The sequence below is a fragment of the Arvicanthis niloticus genome, chromosome 2 (assembly GCF_011762505.2).
Source record: "Arvicanthis niloticus isolate mArvNil1 chromosome 2, mArvNil1.pat.X, whole genome shotgun sequence".
Taxonomy (NCBI): Eukaryota; Metazoa; Chordata; class Mammalia; order Rodentia; family Muridae; genus Arvicanthis; species Arvicanthis niloticus.
Genome location: NC_047659.1, coordinates 115,022,312 through 115,039,644, shown reverse-complemented (window position 1 = coordinate 115,039,644; position 17,333 = coordinate 115,022,312). Strand labels below are relative to the sequence as shown.

At 43.0% G+C, this 17,333-nt stretch overlaps 1 protein-coding gene across 1 annotated transcript in view; it reads right to left on the bottom strand.

Moving 5' to 3' along the window:
• The window catches only part of Slc24a3 (solute carrier family 24 member 3), a 452,844-nt gene extending 435,821 nt beyond the window's left edge, over positions 1 to 17,023 (bottom strand). Inside the window, exon 1 of the mRNA XM_034495053.2 lies at positions 16,861 to 17,023. Within this exon, the coding sequence (XP_034350944.1) occupies positions 16,861 to 16,999 (139 nt within the window). The 5' untranslated portion in view covers positions 17,000 to 17,023. The remainder of the gene's footprint in view (positions 1 to 16,860) is intronic.
• Between the last annotated feature and the right edge of the window lie 310 nt (positions 17,024 to 17,333).

Genomic DNA, 17,333 nt, shown 5'->3' with positions numbered 1-17,333 from the left:
AATAGATATCCAGTAGCAAACTAGTCTGAAAGTTCTCTGCTAGCAAATTATTACAATAAATAATGTTATTGTTTTGTATAATACATTAATTTTATTATTTTTGTGTGATTTTTATTGAAAAATCCATACAATATATTTTGACCATGTTTTCTCCTCTTCCAGTTCCTCCCAGGTCCTCCCCATCTTTCTACCTACCCAACTTTATGTTCTTTTCTTCTCTCTCCTTCAAACAAATAAACACAAAACAAGAAATACACACACACATACACAACCTACACAAAAACAGAAGTCAAAACAAGCAAAACAAAAGACTGATAAGACCAAAAATACTGAAACAAAGCAAAATGGGACAAAAAAGTTTACAAAAACACTATTGAGTTTATTTTGTATCAGTCAATTACTCCTCTGCACATGGCCTGCCCTAGAGTGTGGTTACTGTAGACTGTGGTTACTCTACCCAGGGAAACTTCATCAGTGCAAACTAAGTTTTTGGTTTGCCAGTGGGTATCAATAGCTTCTTGGGTGTGGGTAAGAGTCCGTGTATGCATCCCCTTCTCAGTGCTGACACCCAGTCTGGCTTGAAGCTACACAGTCCCTGTGTATGCTGCCACAGCTCTCTGTGAGTTCATAGGCTCATCAGCCCTGTGTGTGGAGGACACTGTTTCCTTAGGGTCATCCAGTCACACTTGGGTCCTACCCTTTTTCTGGCTCCTCTTTCCAATAGATCCCTGAGCTTGGAAGGAAAGGCTTTGAGGAAGGCTTTCCTGTTAGGACTGGATGCCTCCAAAGCTTCGCTCTTCATGCATCATCAATCTGCGGCTCTGTTCATTACTCCCCATCTACTTCAAGAAGTTGTTTCTCTGATGAGGGCTGAGTTGGACACTGATCTATGGGCTTAACGAAATCTCTGTAGAAGCCATTCCATCTATCACCATTTTTCTTTAGTGGGATGATTATATTTATATAATTTTTAAGTTTTACGAATACGATGCAGAGCCTGGAGGGATAGCTAGTGATTAAGAGTGCACATCGTTCCTGCGGAGGACATGAGTCCAGCTCCCAGCATCCATTGCTGGTGGCTCACCGCCTTCTATAAGTCTAGTCCCAGAGCCTAGGATGCTCTCTTCTGGCCTCCATGGGACCTCCACACGCATGGCATACACTCACACAGACACACATACACATGGATAAAAATAAATCTTACAAGAGAATTAAATGTCATGAAGAAATATTTTAAATGTCTAAGGAATGAAACAATAGCCCTGATAAATAATGCACAGCAGGATGACAAATGTAGCAAAGAAAAGGGGAAGGTAATCATGATTGCGGCCCCAACTTCCTTAAAGCCTGATCAAACAAAACAGCACAGCAGGGGAGAGAGAAGTCTGCAGTGTAAAATGCCATTTTTTCCACACACTATTTATAGATTTGCCCAATCCTAGAGGGATTTCATGGAAATTTCACAGCAATTCTAAAGTTCACTTAGAAAGATAAATGGATGATAATAGCAAATGATTTTGTTTTTTTTTTTTTTTTTCAAAACAAGAGGACGGGTGCCTCACCCTGCCAGATAATTAACATGCTAATAAAGTACAGCAATAATTAATGGGTAAATGGAGTAAAATAAATGTCATAAAAACAGCCAGTGTCACAGGATAAGAACACACACGTGCCCATGCGATGCGACAAGCGTGTGGGCCGAGACGCTTCTGTGAGCAGTGTTGGGATTAATGGGTGAGTCTATGCATCTGCATATGACTTCATTTCAACCACAATAAACCACATAGGAAGGAAGAAAAGACAGGAAAGATTGTATGGAATAAATACACGACTGAGATCCCTAATGTAAGAATAAAATACCAAAAATACAAGCAAAACAAAAGGGTTTAAACTGGATGAAAATAGTATCAATATAGCATAAAGAGGCTCTGAGAGGATGAAATACAGAACACCTATAAGAATCTTTGCTTCTAGTGTGAATTTGAATTTTACCCATTTCAACTCAAAACAGAGTGACTGACCTAAGAAAGACAGACATTGTGGGGACATAATGAAACATCAAGTGAATCGGTTTCTGATAAGATGGGACTTCTTGTCTCTGCGTTATCGCTGCCAGTGTCACAGGCATGTTTGTTACATTTTCGTATTGGTACTTTGTCACGTATTTGCTTTGATGAGACTGAGAAATAAAGTGTTCTGAACTCAAGTCATCATTCAGGAAAAAAAGAAAAAGAAAGAAAACTCTTACCCATTACCTTTTCAAAACTATTATCTCCCTAGATAGAAACACGAACTTGTAATCCTGAAGGAAATATATATATATATATATATATATATATATATATATATATATATGTGTGTGTATATATATATATGAATATATAAAAACATATATGAGTATTTATTCATATATATAATTATTTTCTCAAAAGAAAGTTGAGATTATACATCAATCTTTTTCATAAGGAAAGATTATATAAATGGGTGAAAGAAAGAATAGGAAGGCAAATTAAGGTGGTGAGAGTCCACTCTTCTAGAGTGAATTGAGTGGAGCTATGAGGTGCCGGGAGGCAAGCTTAGGAGCACTTGCCTAGCATTCATAAGAGGCTGTGGGTTTGATTCCCAGTGCTGGGGACATGCACCATACAATAATTGTAACCCTTGCTTTTGGCAAGGCGACATCGAATCCAAACCTGTGAAGCTGTGAGGATTTCAAACCTGTCCACATTCCTGGAAGGCCACAGAGCAGTAACTGAGAGCCTTTCTCAAGGATGTGTCCATTAACAAGGAAAGGATACTTCTAAGAATTCAGTCAAAGAAACTGTTAGATACTGGCAAAGATTTCTGCACAAGAATCTCACCACAGAGGGCCCATGGAAAACACCTCACTGTCAAATAGAATCCCTAAAAATGTCAGGTATAGGGGTGCACACTTCTAATTCCAGCCATCAGGAGGCAGAGGCAGGGATTTCTCTATGCATTTGAGACTAGTCCAATTTACACAGCAAATTCTAAACCAGCCAGGGTTGCAGAATGAGATCCTGTTTCAAAAAAAAAAAAAAAAAAATGTTGTCAAATAGAAACCCAAATGAATCTGGTATGATATGGTATAATCAAAGGAGACAGTAGAGTGTGTGATGGGATTTTGAATCAGACAGGCTGGATTCTAATCTATGTTGGTTATATAGAAACTCTGAGCTTCAATAATTTATGTCAAGTTTGTGTCCTTTTTTTGTTTTGTTTTTGTTTTGTTTTGCTTATACAACATAGAGAGAATATTTCCTATTCCATAGTGTCATTGGAGGAGGGCAATGAAGTTAAGAGAGACAAGGTACCTGGAAGTGTGCCAGGACCTGCTAAGTGCTCCACAAACAATGCTTTCCATAATATTAACAAACGTGCAATGAGTTTTATTATGGACATACACAGCTATAATCCCAGTATTTGGGAGGCCGAGGTAAGAGGATCACAAGTTTGGAACTAACCAGTAAGGCTTTTTCTCACACTCAAAATGTAACTCTATTATCATTATGCTGACGTTAAAATTATATCTTAAGTTTAGTATCATGAAGAAATGCTGTTGACAAGTGAAAAGAAAGGCTCCTTCAAGTCCAATCTTTTCTAGCAGATAGAAAAGCAGGAGCACTTCCCAACTCATTCTGTGGGCCAGTATTACTCTGACAGCAAAACCAGACAGTCAGTACCAAGAAAGAAAATCACAGACTATTTTCTCATGTGATCATAAACACAGAAGTCCTCAGTAAAATCGTAACCAAATCAAATCCAGGAGATATAAACTGCAAAACATTTCTTGAGCTACTGTGGCTTACCCTTGGCTCTATGTTCAAAAGTCATTCCACACAATCCATTCTGTATAACCACTGCCTGTTGTCTAGAGAAAAACCAGAGGAGCAATTAATTCTTACAGAGTGGGCATTTGACAGACTTCAATACCTATCCCTGATTAAAAAAGAATAAAAAGCCTCTTGTCAAATGAAAACCAGACATGAAATTCCATCACATCACAAAAGATGACTATGAAAAAAAAACTACAGCAAGTATCATGCTTGATGGTTTATGACTAAGCATCCCCACCTAACACCATGGACAGGGCATGGGTGACTGTTCAAATGACCCCTATACTACAGAGCTCAGCCTATGTGATAAGGTATGAAAAACAAATTCCCCTCCCCCCCCAGAACTGCATGTTTATAGACTCTCCATTCATAAACAAAATAAAAGTGACTCAAGTGCTTTACGACAGATAGTAGAATAAACCATTAAATATCTGCACATGTATTATTACTCAGCCAAAAGAAGTGAAGGAGTGGGAGTAAGCTCCTGATTCAGAAGACAACTTAGGTGAGGTCATGATATTAAGCAAAAGAAACTAACTATTTGAGTGTTGGATTTCCTTTGCAAAACATTGGTTTTTAACAAACAAAGATAATTACTTTCTCTTTTGAAACAAGCCTCCCTATTTAGCCTCAACTATCCTTGAACGCACGATCTTTCTGTCTACACATCCCTAGTGATACCACTACAGATGTGGGTTGCTACATTTGACTAGATTCTTTTATTTATCTGACATTAATTCATTTATGTATTCACTCTATATCCCAATTGCAGCCACCCTCTCCCAGTTCCCCCCTCACTCTGTGAAAGCCCTGCCCACATCAGGTACCAACCCACTCTGGCACATCAAGTCACTGCAAGACTAGGTGCATCCTCTCCCATTAAGGCCAGACAAGGCAGCCAGTTAGGGAAACAGGATCTACAGGCAGGCAACCAAGTCAGAGACAGCCCCTCACTCCAGTTGTCAGAAGACCTGCATTAAGGCCAAACTACACTTCTGCTACAATCTAAGGAAGGCCTAAGTCCAGCCCATATATGATCTTTGGTTGGTGGTTTAGTCTCTAGGAGCCCCCAAGGGTCCGGGTCAATTGATTCTGTCAGTCTTATGGAGTCCCTATTCCTTCCAGGTCTGTCAACCCTTCCCCAACTGTTCCCCAAGACTCTCTGAGCTCCATCCAATATTTGGTTGTGGGTCTCTGCATTTGTTTCTTGATTGAAGCCTGTCAGAGGACAATCATGCTATGCTCCTGTTGGCAAGCATAACAGAGTATCATTCATTAATAGTGTCAGGGATTGGTGCTTGCTCATGATATGAGTCTCTAGTTGAGCCTGTCATTGGTTACTCATTCCCTCCGTCTCTGATCCATCTTTGTGCCTGTAGTTCTTGTGGGCAGGACACAGTTTGGGGTCGAAGGTTTTATGGGTGGGTTTCTGTACTTATCCCTCCACTGGAAGTTCTGGCTACATTCTTAAAAATCAAATCCCCTGCTGACAGAGGAATGGACAGGGTAATGGATGAGAAAGAACAAAGGTGACTACAAGGGGGTAATTCAAAGGAGTTCTGCAGAGATGGTGATATACTATCTGTATTCTGACTATCAGTTTTTACTGCATACAATTTTAAATTAAATTAAAAGTTAGATTATTTTTCAATTAAAACAGTTTAGGGGCCAGCAAGGTGGTTCAGTGGGTAAAGGTTCTTGCTTCTAAGCCTGTTAGCCTGAGTTTGATTCCTGGGACCGATCCATATGGTGAAAGTAAAGTCTTGCAGTTGTCCTTTGACTTCTCTACCTATGCTGTGGCATGAACACACACACACACACACACACACACACATGCACACACACACACGGAAGGAAGGAGTTTAATTTATAAAAAAATTAAAATCTAAATTATATATCAACATTATATATAGTTTGATCTCAACTTTGACATATTGAAGGGGGAAATAACACCACAATATTTGAAAATAATGGGACTGGTCTAAATTGGTGCCTAGATTTGTTTAAAGTTGATGAAGCAAATTTAATCTCTGTATATACCCCAAAACCATACTCAGGATTTTAAACATCAACAGGAAATCCCACTCTGAAGACTGTAGGTTTAACTTTCAAATCCTAGGTTGCTAAGGTTCTAGGAAGCTCTCCTTAGCAACCAGCACTCAGATCAATGTCCAGAAATGCTACAGCAAGGATGAAACAACATTGGGAAGTTATAAGCTCAAACACCGTTGACAAGGAAAAGACGTCCATGGTCACTCACTTTCCAAAGAACCTTTTACCCTACTGATTCCATAGAGACAGAGAGAAGTAAAACTATGATTCCAACTCTCAGAAAACAAGGAGTGCCCCGAGGGCCAGTGTCCAGCCTCGGCACACAGCTCTTCCCTTGCTACACAAAGCAGCTAATCCTGAAACCCCGCGTTCCCTCCCATGGGTTGGTTCTCCTAAATGTCACACATTTTCCCAGGAAGATTCCAGCACTTCAGTAACATTTCAAAATGTGAGATAGTTCACCAAAAGTTGGTCTTTGTTGATTATATTCCTCCCTTAACTTTGTGCTGTGTTTTAGGTGTTTTGTTGTTGTTGTGGTGGTGGTGATGGTTTTTTTTTTTTTTTTTTACCCCAAGCAAAGGGTGAAATTCAAAATTGTCTTTCATGTCACTTCTAACAAAATCAGAGGTTCAGACCCAATGGCCCCTAAGAGTGCCTCCTTGTCTAATACTTTAGAAAGCAAATACAGAGGCAAGCAGTGTGGAAGCTTCATGGCGAAATTGCCTGAATGAGAAGAAGCCATTTTTGGGCATCCTCCATTCAGAAATATTGTGCAAATGGCAGAAAGTAATTATCCATGAAGGAAGCCATCAGCAAGCCATGCACAGCCCTCCCCTGGTATTCACTTGAGATTTCATACTTTAGAGTGGTAATTCTACAAACATAGGAGGCTGTCCACATCTACACTCTCAAATGTAAATGGCCTTGGTGATCCTTTCTCTGCCCCAATGTATAATCAAAATTTTGTGTAAAATATGGGATTCTTGGTGGTTATTACCCTTCATCAATGTTCATTCTTAACATTTTGGTTTTTAAGTTGACTTTATTTGAATATAGTTTATTTCCAACTGCTTAATGACATTGGCCCTTTGGCACTAAAAGGTATAGATGGTGTTGTCTTAAGAGGGTCGTTGCTCCATTACCTTAACTGTGGCGGTAGATACATAAACCCACATGAGTTATAAAGTTATGTAGAACCCAACACATGTACCCACACACACGAAAGCACACATGCACTGACTGGAAGAGAGTCAATCTGAATAAGAGAGGCAACTTGGAATGATGCCACCATCATTTTGATAATATTATGCCATGGTTTTGCAAAATATTACAGTGATGTTAACTAGAAAACATGTACAGTAAGTCTCTGTATTTGGTTTCCCACCTATATGTGAATCCTTAATTTACTCAATAAAATATTTCCAATTAAAAAGATTGTCTATTCCTTTACTCCACCCCACCCTTAGTTTCCTTACGTATAGCAGCTGAAGTTGAAAAGGAAGAAGAGGGAATGAAGGTAGGAAGGTGACTTAGATAATTTGGGATGGTCTGGGTTCTGTCATTAAATACATTACTGACCTGTGTCACAGTCATTGTTGGGAGGACCTACATCCTTGAGTCAAAGAAAAGTGCTTTTTCTGAAGAAAGCCTCTGCTCTCACTGGACTCCCTGACAGAACAGGTCTCCCTGCAGATGGCAGCACACAGTGACGTGATCCTTCTCTAGAAAATCTGATGGACCCATGACAAAGATGGGAAATTAAGCAGGCCAGTGATATGGCCCAGTCAGGGGAGTTCTTGGGGACACTCACCAACAAGACCTTTCTCTGCTATTGTAATCGTTTGCAACAGCCCCACCTAAACACAAGGCACATGCAAACACACAAGTTCTCCTATCAATTAAAGGCACTGATTAGAAAAATGCAACAACATAGATGGACAAGAACTACCCTGCTACTTATAGAAGGAGTCCTTAGGAGGAAAAGGAAACTTCAGAACTAATGCATGGGTTTAGAAGAAGAAGAAGGGATGATGCATGTGGATGAAGAAAGATGCAGCTATGAAAGGAACTCAGAGGAAAACCAGCTCTTGGCAATTAGAGCTGTGACTGCCTGCAGAAGTAAAAGCCAGTGTCAGAGCAGGAAACCTGGACCACAAGATGGTCCAGTGGGTAAAATGCCTTCCTGTGCAAGCCTGGTGACATGAGTGAGGTCCTCAGACCCTACTAAAGGCAGAAGCAGAAAACTGATTCCACCAGGTTACCCTGTGACCTCCACACACATGCTTCTGACACATCACACACACAAACATACACACACATACATGCACATGCAAATACATGCAAACACATGTGCACATGCACACATACACACACATACAGGTATGCAGGCACATGTGCACGCACAAACACACCACACACACACACACACACATACACTCACACTAATGAATAATTAAATAATTTTTTAAGTGAGAGGAAAATTATTGATTATGAAAACTTGTGGAAGGGCTGGAGAGATGGCTCAGAGATTAAAAACACTGGCTGCTCTGCCAGAGGACCTGGGTTTGATCCCTAGCTCCTACATAACAGCTCATAACCTTCTGTAACTCCAGTCCTAGAGGAGCCAACATTCTCTCCTAGCCTCCTCAGGCACTAGAAACACTTATAGTACACAGACATACATGTAGTCAAAATACCCACATGTGTTAATATAGATAAATAAATAAACAAACAAACATCAGAGCAAAAGTCTAGGACAACTACATGTGACTATAGACTTGCCCTTGAAAGGCAAGGCAGAAGGATCTTGAGTTCAAGGCCAGCCTGACCTGTATAACAAAACTTATCTCAAAATAGAACAACAACAAAAAGAACCATCAGTTAAAAAAAAAGGTGAAAGTAGAGAGAAAAGACAGACTAGGAGGTACTCTCAGGAACTCAAGTGAACAAGGATGGGGACATCATAGAGAGAAAGTCCCTAGGCCTGAGTGACATGCACTTGCAGATTTGAAGACTAAGAGACTGAATAGACAGATTCCCACAATAGTCTTATAACATCACTGACACGAAGAGCAAATAGCACCTGAGGAGCAGAGCAAATCACATGCATGTCTTAGAAAAAAAGGAGATGGAGTCTAAAAGCAATTAAAAAAAAAAAAAAAAACAGGATAGCATCAGACTTCTTAGAGGCATCATTAAAGAAAAATATCCAAGAGACATCTTCAGATCCACAGGGAAGATAAGGTCCATTCTAAATTCTTTTCCTTTTATCTTAGATTTAAGGCTAGCCTCAAAACCATAACCCTCCTGCTTCTGCCCTCTCAAGTTCTGGATTACAGGTGTGTAAAATAAATTATGAGCCCAATCTATCTGACAGGTGGGGTTAATAGAAGGATTATAACTTCAAACATACAAGGTGTCAAACCTGGGCTTTCTCTGCCTTATTACAGGGACACCTGGAGTATGTGCTATCCAAAACAACAAGTGCAGGGGTGTACCAAAAGAGACATACACATGACTTCTGGGAAGACAGCTTCCAGGGCAGAGCAGAGAGATGTGCACAGCACAGAGCTGAAGGAAGGCGTCAAGATAACAGCTGGACAGCAAGATAATCAAAGGACCCGACCAGACAAGAAAAGGCCAGATGAAGCTAAATGGAGATCACCTCCGAGAGAGCCCCCGATGAAGAACTTAATGTCGGCATGCACATGGGGATAAGATAAGGCTGAGAGAATAGAGTTTAGGCTGAAATTGTAGCAAAGGTTTAGCAAACTAAATAGAAGAGAGTTGACTTACACTCAGAACTGAAAACATGAGTTCAGCATGTTTTACAGCTCAGCAACAAGGAGCCTTTACCTGGTCACCATACAGTGATCATTGCATATTAACCTAGCCCAGTGAGGCTCAGACTTGGTTACACACTGGCACCAACACTTAACAGGAATCCTGATGCCCACACCATTCTCTGTAGCCGTCCATTAGTATCTCTGGGTAAGATTCAGACACAAGTGAAGCTCAGAGTTCCCCAGGTGACACTGCAGAGAAGACTGGGGAACAGGAGCCCACCACAGAGATCATTTTCGCCTTCGGCTCTACTCATCTGTGTTAATAATTCCGATCTTCAACTGATAGCTTCATGTCCCACCAGCTCACTAAGTCAAACTATCCAAAAATGAACACTTCACATTCTATTTGGAAAATGACATTATCGACATCGCGGTGTCAGTGCGTAATGGCAGTCTGCTCACTGTGGCCCCTTTGTTCTTTCGTGTCCTCCGTAGGTTCAAATTCTGGTGGCAGACCAGGACATCAGAGTAAAAATGCTTTTTTCCAAGCCAGAACAAAGCAGCAATGTAGAGGGGGAAATGAAGAGGAACATTGTCAATACTGCAAAAGCTACGAATGGGAAATTCCCCAAACTGGGTCGCAGCCGAGCTGATTTTATTTGCTCACCCTGCCTGGAACACATAGCTACTGCTGAGCAAAGAAAATGGATGCTAGATTGCATGGTTTAAATGGGCAACTGGCACTGGTCTTTTCTGATCCCTAGAGCTCCCTTCTAATCCTGAACTCCAAACTTCACAGGGTCACAGCCAACCAGCTCCATGGTCCACATGTGGGTTCAAGTCCACTGTGTTTTTACATAGGGCTCAAAAATATATGTGGCTGTTCTAGGCCCATGAGCATGTACATGGCTCAAAGGGGGAAAAACAACTTAGCCACACAGCTTCTATATTATAGTTAACTACATTTGAACCCATCTAACTTTTGCCAATCTAATTATTTAAAAAAAAAAAAAAAGACATCATCTTGATTATTTTTAAGTTCCAATTTCCCACTTGATAATTAAGGTTGGAAAATGTTATTTGTGGCTATTGGCCACCTGCAGTTAGTTGTATCTCTGTCAGTTGCCTGCCTGCTCTTATTTTTGAGAAGTTTTCTAGGAATTTGCTTAACTCCACCCCTCCCCCTCTTATCTTCTACTTTCCCTTTGTTTCCCAGGCTCCAGAACCTCCAAAGCACCACATGCTGCCCCAGGACACAGTGCATGTCTCATTCATATCTCCAACAATTCTTCAAAAGTAACTACACTGTCCCTCCTCTCACAAAGCCCAAAGATAGATACTGAGTATCCATCTCAGACGCCACTGTCAGCCCAACAACTAACAATGCCTGATTAAAGAGGGCATACCGTGCAAAGATCCCCTGGGCTCCTGGAAAGGACTCCTCCCAAGGAATTCACTGAGAGGAACTTCACAAAAAGACAGCTAACAAAGATGGTGATGGGGTAGGGAAGCCATCAAAGGAATGTGATACCCAAGACTAGCAACAGTGAGGAGCATGGCCAATCCCACAGCAGAAGTGGATAGAGAGAAGAGCACTTGAAATGCTGGAAGCTCATCACCCCTTGGCTCACAGCAAACCTTGCATCCTCAGTACTTCTCATTCTCAGATCCTACATGACAGACCCTTGTTTGAAACTATTTGCAAGCAATGGATAAGACTGGCTGTCAAATAAACTCTACAGAATCAGAACCTGGCAGCCATCAGCCTGAAAGCCTCAAATTACTCTCCTGAGATCACAACCCGCTTGCAATGTGACTTCACAGATATTTTTGGAACCCCTAGACCTCAGTTTACCCACTAGGATCATCTGTGCAGTATCCTTCCATCCAAACACATACACAGAGATGCTCCTTGTGTGCAAGGAACACTTCTTATAGAAGCAAGAGCTGCCAAAGTCCTGCACTATCAGCCAGCTTCCACCAGGCCTTGGAATGCTCAGCAAATAGTTAGTTTTGCAATTCTTTTGGCTTTGCCAACCCTCCAGGGGGAAAAAAAATATCTTCCCACAAGGATTCAAGGCTTGCAAGGAGAGGAAATCTTTGAGAAAAATCTGGGTTGATGAGCAGCTAAGAAAAGGCAGGAGGAAAGAAACACTTCTATATATGTTTGTGCAGAAAATAGAAAAGGTTGAAAGCAACGTGTTTCTAAAATACTGCTTCTATGAAACCAACCTTCTGTTACTCCTTACTCCTCGGCTGACTGAAAAAGGCAGGGTGATTCCCTGTCTTGTGTTCACATCCTCTCTGCCAATGCTGGAAAATATAGCCGTATGCAGCTTTGACACAAGCATGCCCCGGTTCAAATCCTACCACTATCCAACTGAAACCAGGCACAGCCTGCCACTTTTCTTCAGTTCAGTGCTCTCCAAAGAAAAATGGGCAACCATGTCTAATTTACAGGACTAGAAATTATGAAAGTACACACATGTCAGCAAGCAGGGACCTAAAACATGGTAGGGGTTTTTGTTCTGGTTTTGTCTTGATCATGGGCATTAAAGTTCAGAAACCAAAAAGGCTTATTTTTCTATAACAAATATATTTTGAGCTCCTGCTATGGGCTGAGTGAAAGGGGTGACATGTCAGAATAGATCACAGGGTCTCCAATCTCCTGGAGCTCAGAATCTGATGAGCAGGAATGTTACTCAAACACTGACCAAACAAATAGATAGCTGCCGACTTTGATAAATATAGTCAACAGAAAGCAGTGTTTGCAGAGGGACACCATGAGGAGTCTAATATAGTCCAGAAGCTCTTGGCCTGGTGGTGAAGGATTAGTTAGTTGTGGTGGACACAGCAGTACAGAGGTCCTGCACATGTGAGAAATCTGGGACCAGAAAGGTCACAGCCTTGTCAAGCAAGAAAAGTCCAAGTAAAATCAGAAAAGAGAAGACCAAGGGAGGGGATATGGAGCTAGGGGATCTGAAGGCTGCACCCCAAGCCCCCTGATGAGTGGGAGTTCATGGAAGCAAAGATGGACTCTCAGGTTTGCAGTTCAAAACCCTACTGTAGCTCCTTCATCAGAGGTTACCCTCCATCTCAATACCAAATAAGATGAATTGCAATTAACTTTCATGACTGGAAGCCATTCCAAAGATATTATACGAGTACACGAATTTACAGTATATATTTACATAGGTGTACATACAAACATCTGCATGCAAATGCATATTATATACTTCCTTTATTCAACCACTGGCCACTTTGGAACATGCCTTCAGTCACTCCTAAGTTACAATCCCTTCAGATCTCCAGATTTTCTCCAAATACATCAATCATCATCTCTCCCATTAAACTGAGAAAGTGGAGACTCTATGTCCCCACTTTTTCAACCTGGGTGGCATTGTTTCTGCCTTAACTAGCAGAAGACCACAGTGGCATAAGTGCTCTGTGGCTTCTGAAGCCAGAGCCTAAAATGCAAGCACTTCTGCCTTGTTGGCAGTGATGCTGTCTTAGAACCTGGCTGCCATGCTCTGAGGAGTTCAAGCCGAGCCCCCTGGAAAGGCCATGTGTTAGTCCGAGTCAACATCCACATCAGCCCTTATACATGGGTGCGATGTCATCTTGGATGATTCCAGAGCCGACTGGCAAGTCACCCAGACTTGCAATCTTCTCAGCCATGGCCTGTGACCTAATGGAGTAGATAGAGAAAAGCCATCCTGAACACACTCATCCAAATTCCTGAGCCTAAGTACCCATGAGCAGGAAAGGTAACAGCTGTTTTAAATCAAGTTTATATGGCAATAATAACTGACATATAAAATATATATCCATGTGTCCATACACACACATGCATGCACACACAAATGTGTGTATTTCTGTGTGTCCAAATATGTTTTTTCTTAGTTACACCCCTTAGAACTTCCTAGATATATGTACAAAAGTGTGTGTGTGTGTGTGTGTGTGTGTGTGTGTGTGTGTAAATATGGGTTTTTATTTTACCCTTACTTCTGGAGAAAGATGGCCATGGAGTCAATACATACAAAAGTAATCTGTTCTCATTGGAAGAATAAATGAAAACCTTCATTAGCAAATCTAACACCTTATTTAAATTGGCTTTGAACACAGAGATCAAAAAGGAGATCTCCATCAGCAACCACTAAATAGGGCACCTGGGTTTTGTGTCTCCCCTGCTGAAGGCTCACAGCACTGAAAACAGTGTTTGCCGATGAGGTAAATGCACATAAAGTATGCTTGGCACAGAGCCTAGCACTTGGGATGCCCAAACTGTAGTTGTTATTATTATTGCTTTTGTTGTAGTTAGAATTAAGAATTCTCCTCATTCCAGCACTAACTCTTCCTGACCTAAATTAAACAATCCTCATGTCCTAGCTACACAGAAGGAGGAAAAAAAAAAAAACATTATAGTATTCTTTTCTATACTTCAAACCAAATACAGAGCTTTGTAAAACAGAAGCAAACTTTTCAGCATATTACCAAATCTGGATTTACTTAGAAATCAAGAGAGAGATCCTGAATTCCATGATTAAAAATGTTAGACATTATGTAACGTAACAGCCACACACCTCTATTTGGACTTTCTTATAAAAAGAACAAACTGCCCTTTTTATAAGAAAGCAAAAAGAACAAGGTGGTGTGAGAATCATGGGAAACAAGGCTCTGAGGGGTTATCCAGTTATCTTTAACAATTACCACATGCTTTTAAAGATAAAAATTACCTTTGGTCATTAGGAAGGTACCCCCATATGACCATATGAACACCACAGTACTACACCCTGAAGCAAGAAACACAGCTGGGAACAGAGAGTCAGGTCACCTCAGGCTGATTTCTTACCTCCATTCCTCAACTCCTATGTGACTTCACTCAGTCACCCTTTGTGAGTCCAAATGCTTTTAAAATGAGGCAGAACTCTGAGCCTTTTCTTTTGCCCATGATAAAGGGATATTATATAGAATGGCCCCAAAATTTTCAGGGTAAAAGTCTCCACTCTGATGTTTATAAAAACTAAATGGCAATTCCCTAGGCAAAAATACCATTGGAAGAGCTCCATAAAGTAATTAATCTGTTTAAAATTATCTCGAAAGAAGACTATGGCTTGCTGCTCCAACACGGCTCTGCCTCACCTATTGAAAACACAAGCATCTAATGCAAGAAAAGGGGATTAGAGACCGAATTAAGACTAGCCAGTCATAGAGTTGGGGGTCGGGCTGTAAACAGAGCCTGGGTAGCAGGTCATTAGCACCATTGGGTTTTCTCAACTAAGTCTTCTTGCTGTGAATGGAGGTTTTCATAAAGTAGGCACTAACAGACAGGCTAGAGAAGAAATGAGCAAGAGAAAGAGAAGAAAAAGAGAAGGAACCAGATAGGGGCATGTTATGGAATGACATCTGAGTCAGTAGCACCTGAATAGAAACCTCAAGGAAACTACCTCAAAATGAAAAGTGTAGTCATCTGGTTCCACGTTCACCATGCATGACGCCATATCAGCCCAGAAGCCCAGATATGTCAGCATCTGGTGGAGACAGGAACTGAAACCCCCCTGCAATTGATCCACTTAACCCTGTGGGTCACATTCAATATGGGGGAGGGGGGGAATGTCTTTTAGGTCCTCAAAAGTGCTGGGAAGCCTGTCACTCACAGGGCTCCAACCTGTAGGGAAACGGCCACCGAGTAATTGACTTGGAATAACTCTTGCCAGTGGAAGCATGAGCTATCTGTTGGCTTCCACCCGCCCTCTTAGTGACAATCAGTGGATACTGCTTAGCAGGTCTGAATCCGCACTTGGAAAAGTCTCACTTCAGTCAAACCACACAGCCCCTTCCCTCAGCTCAGCACCCAGGGCCAGAAGATCAGAGATTCAGAAGCAATGGTAGAGAGTCATGGAGTCTAAAGGCTTTGCTGAAGACCAGAGCTGCCTCTCTCCCATTGCCATATATGATGAAGTCCGCAGAGAGATCTGCTAAGTTCAGAATGACCCCCGAGTTTCACCATGAGGCACCACACCAGCCAATGTGAGGGAAATCCCTTTCTTGATTGATGGCACCTTTTAAAATGTCACCATCGCTATCAAAATGCTTTTATTGTGTGCTTCAAAGCACCCCGTATTAGATCTGTGTCTATCTTAACAGTACAGAGCATATCTCTAACCGTTTTACTCCACAAACATTTATTTCTCTGCTTCCCCACAAACCCTGATACTTGAAAAGCTAGGATACAAAATCATTTTACAACCGTTATTCTCCCAAGTCTTTCCTTTCTGCGGTGTATGTTTTGCTTTTTTTTACACAGCTGCACCCCAGAGTCCAAATTGTTTCCAATGGACAACTGTTCTGAGCACATTTCTCCTCAATGTCTGTTTTAGCTCCAGAAAAGCCAAGGGCAAAGATAAAACCAAAGAATCGTGTGTGTGTGTGTGTGTGTGTGTGTGTGTGTGTGTGTGTGTGTGTGTGTACAAGTGTGTATGCACCACCAGCCAAAGCACCAAGGAAAAAAGTGGACAGCATGGAGTGGTCCGCCCCCAGCATCAAGTCTGTGGAAGAAAGCAAACCGGCCCTGAGAAATGAATCCATGTGTTCCTGCTGATAAGCCCTTTTAAGAGAACAAGCCCATTCCTAACCCCTGGCTTGGTAGCTATCACTTTCTCCTATCCGAAGTTCCCAGCACCTGTTCTTGGATCGCAAAGATGGCAAGGAGCATTCTCTACTGCCCACCCCACCTGTTCTGTGTGGAGAACACGTGGAGAACCGGCTATGAGCTGGTCAGCCTGCCCTGCAATCCCTCAGCAAGTACAGGTGGTTGGTTACCTGCACAGGTACTGATTGCTGTCACAACAACTTTATTACTGGCCTTGGCGGCGAAAGGGTTCCTGCTTAGGGTGAGACTCCCTGTCACCACCGCCACTACCATCTAGGCTGTGGGAAAGGGGCAGAAGGCAAAAGGTAGAGGTCTTCTTGGTGCCCAAGGGGTCACTCCACCGCTGCAGTCCTAGAGCCCAAACCCCTTCCTCCTTAGCCCTTCAAGAGACCGGAGTGTCCCCGTGCCTGTTCAGTGTGGCCGGAACCAGCGCGCAGCTCGCCGGGCGCCGAGCCCCGAGAGCCCGAACCGCTGGAGCCGCAGCGCCCACTCGGGGCAGGCGGCGAGCACTCACCCTTCTGCTCTCGCAGGCTCGACAGCGACCAGAGCAGCAGCGCCACCGAGGCCAGAAAGCAGAGCTGGCTCAGCAGAAGGTCCCTCCGCCGGCGGCGGCTGCGGCGGCGCGCGCGGTCCTGGTCGCCCGGCGGCCGCATCCTCGGACGGCCAGGCGGCGTCCCTGGCGGGCGGCGTCCGCTCGGGTCGCGGGCGGCCGCGGCGGGGACGGCGGCGGGAGGCAGCCCTGCGCGCAGCAGCCGCGCGTCCTCGCTGCGTTCCCACCCGGCCGCCGCCTCCTGCTCTTTCTCCTCCCGGCCGCTGCCAGTCTCCACGCCGTCGCCCTTGTAGCTATCGCTCAGTCCCTCCTCCCCCGCCTCCTCCTCCTCCTCCTCGCCGCTCGCCCGCGCCGCCGCCTCCCTGCGCTCCGGGTCCCTCTCCTGCTCGCGCGCCATGGCTCCCACGCTCCGCGCCCGCGTTCGGCCTGGGGCGGCG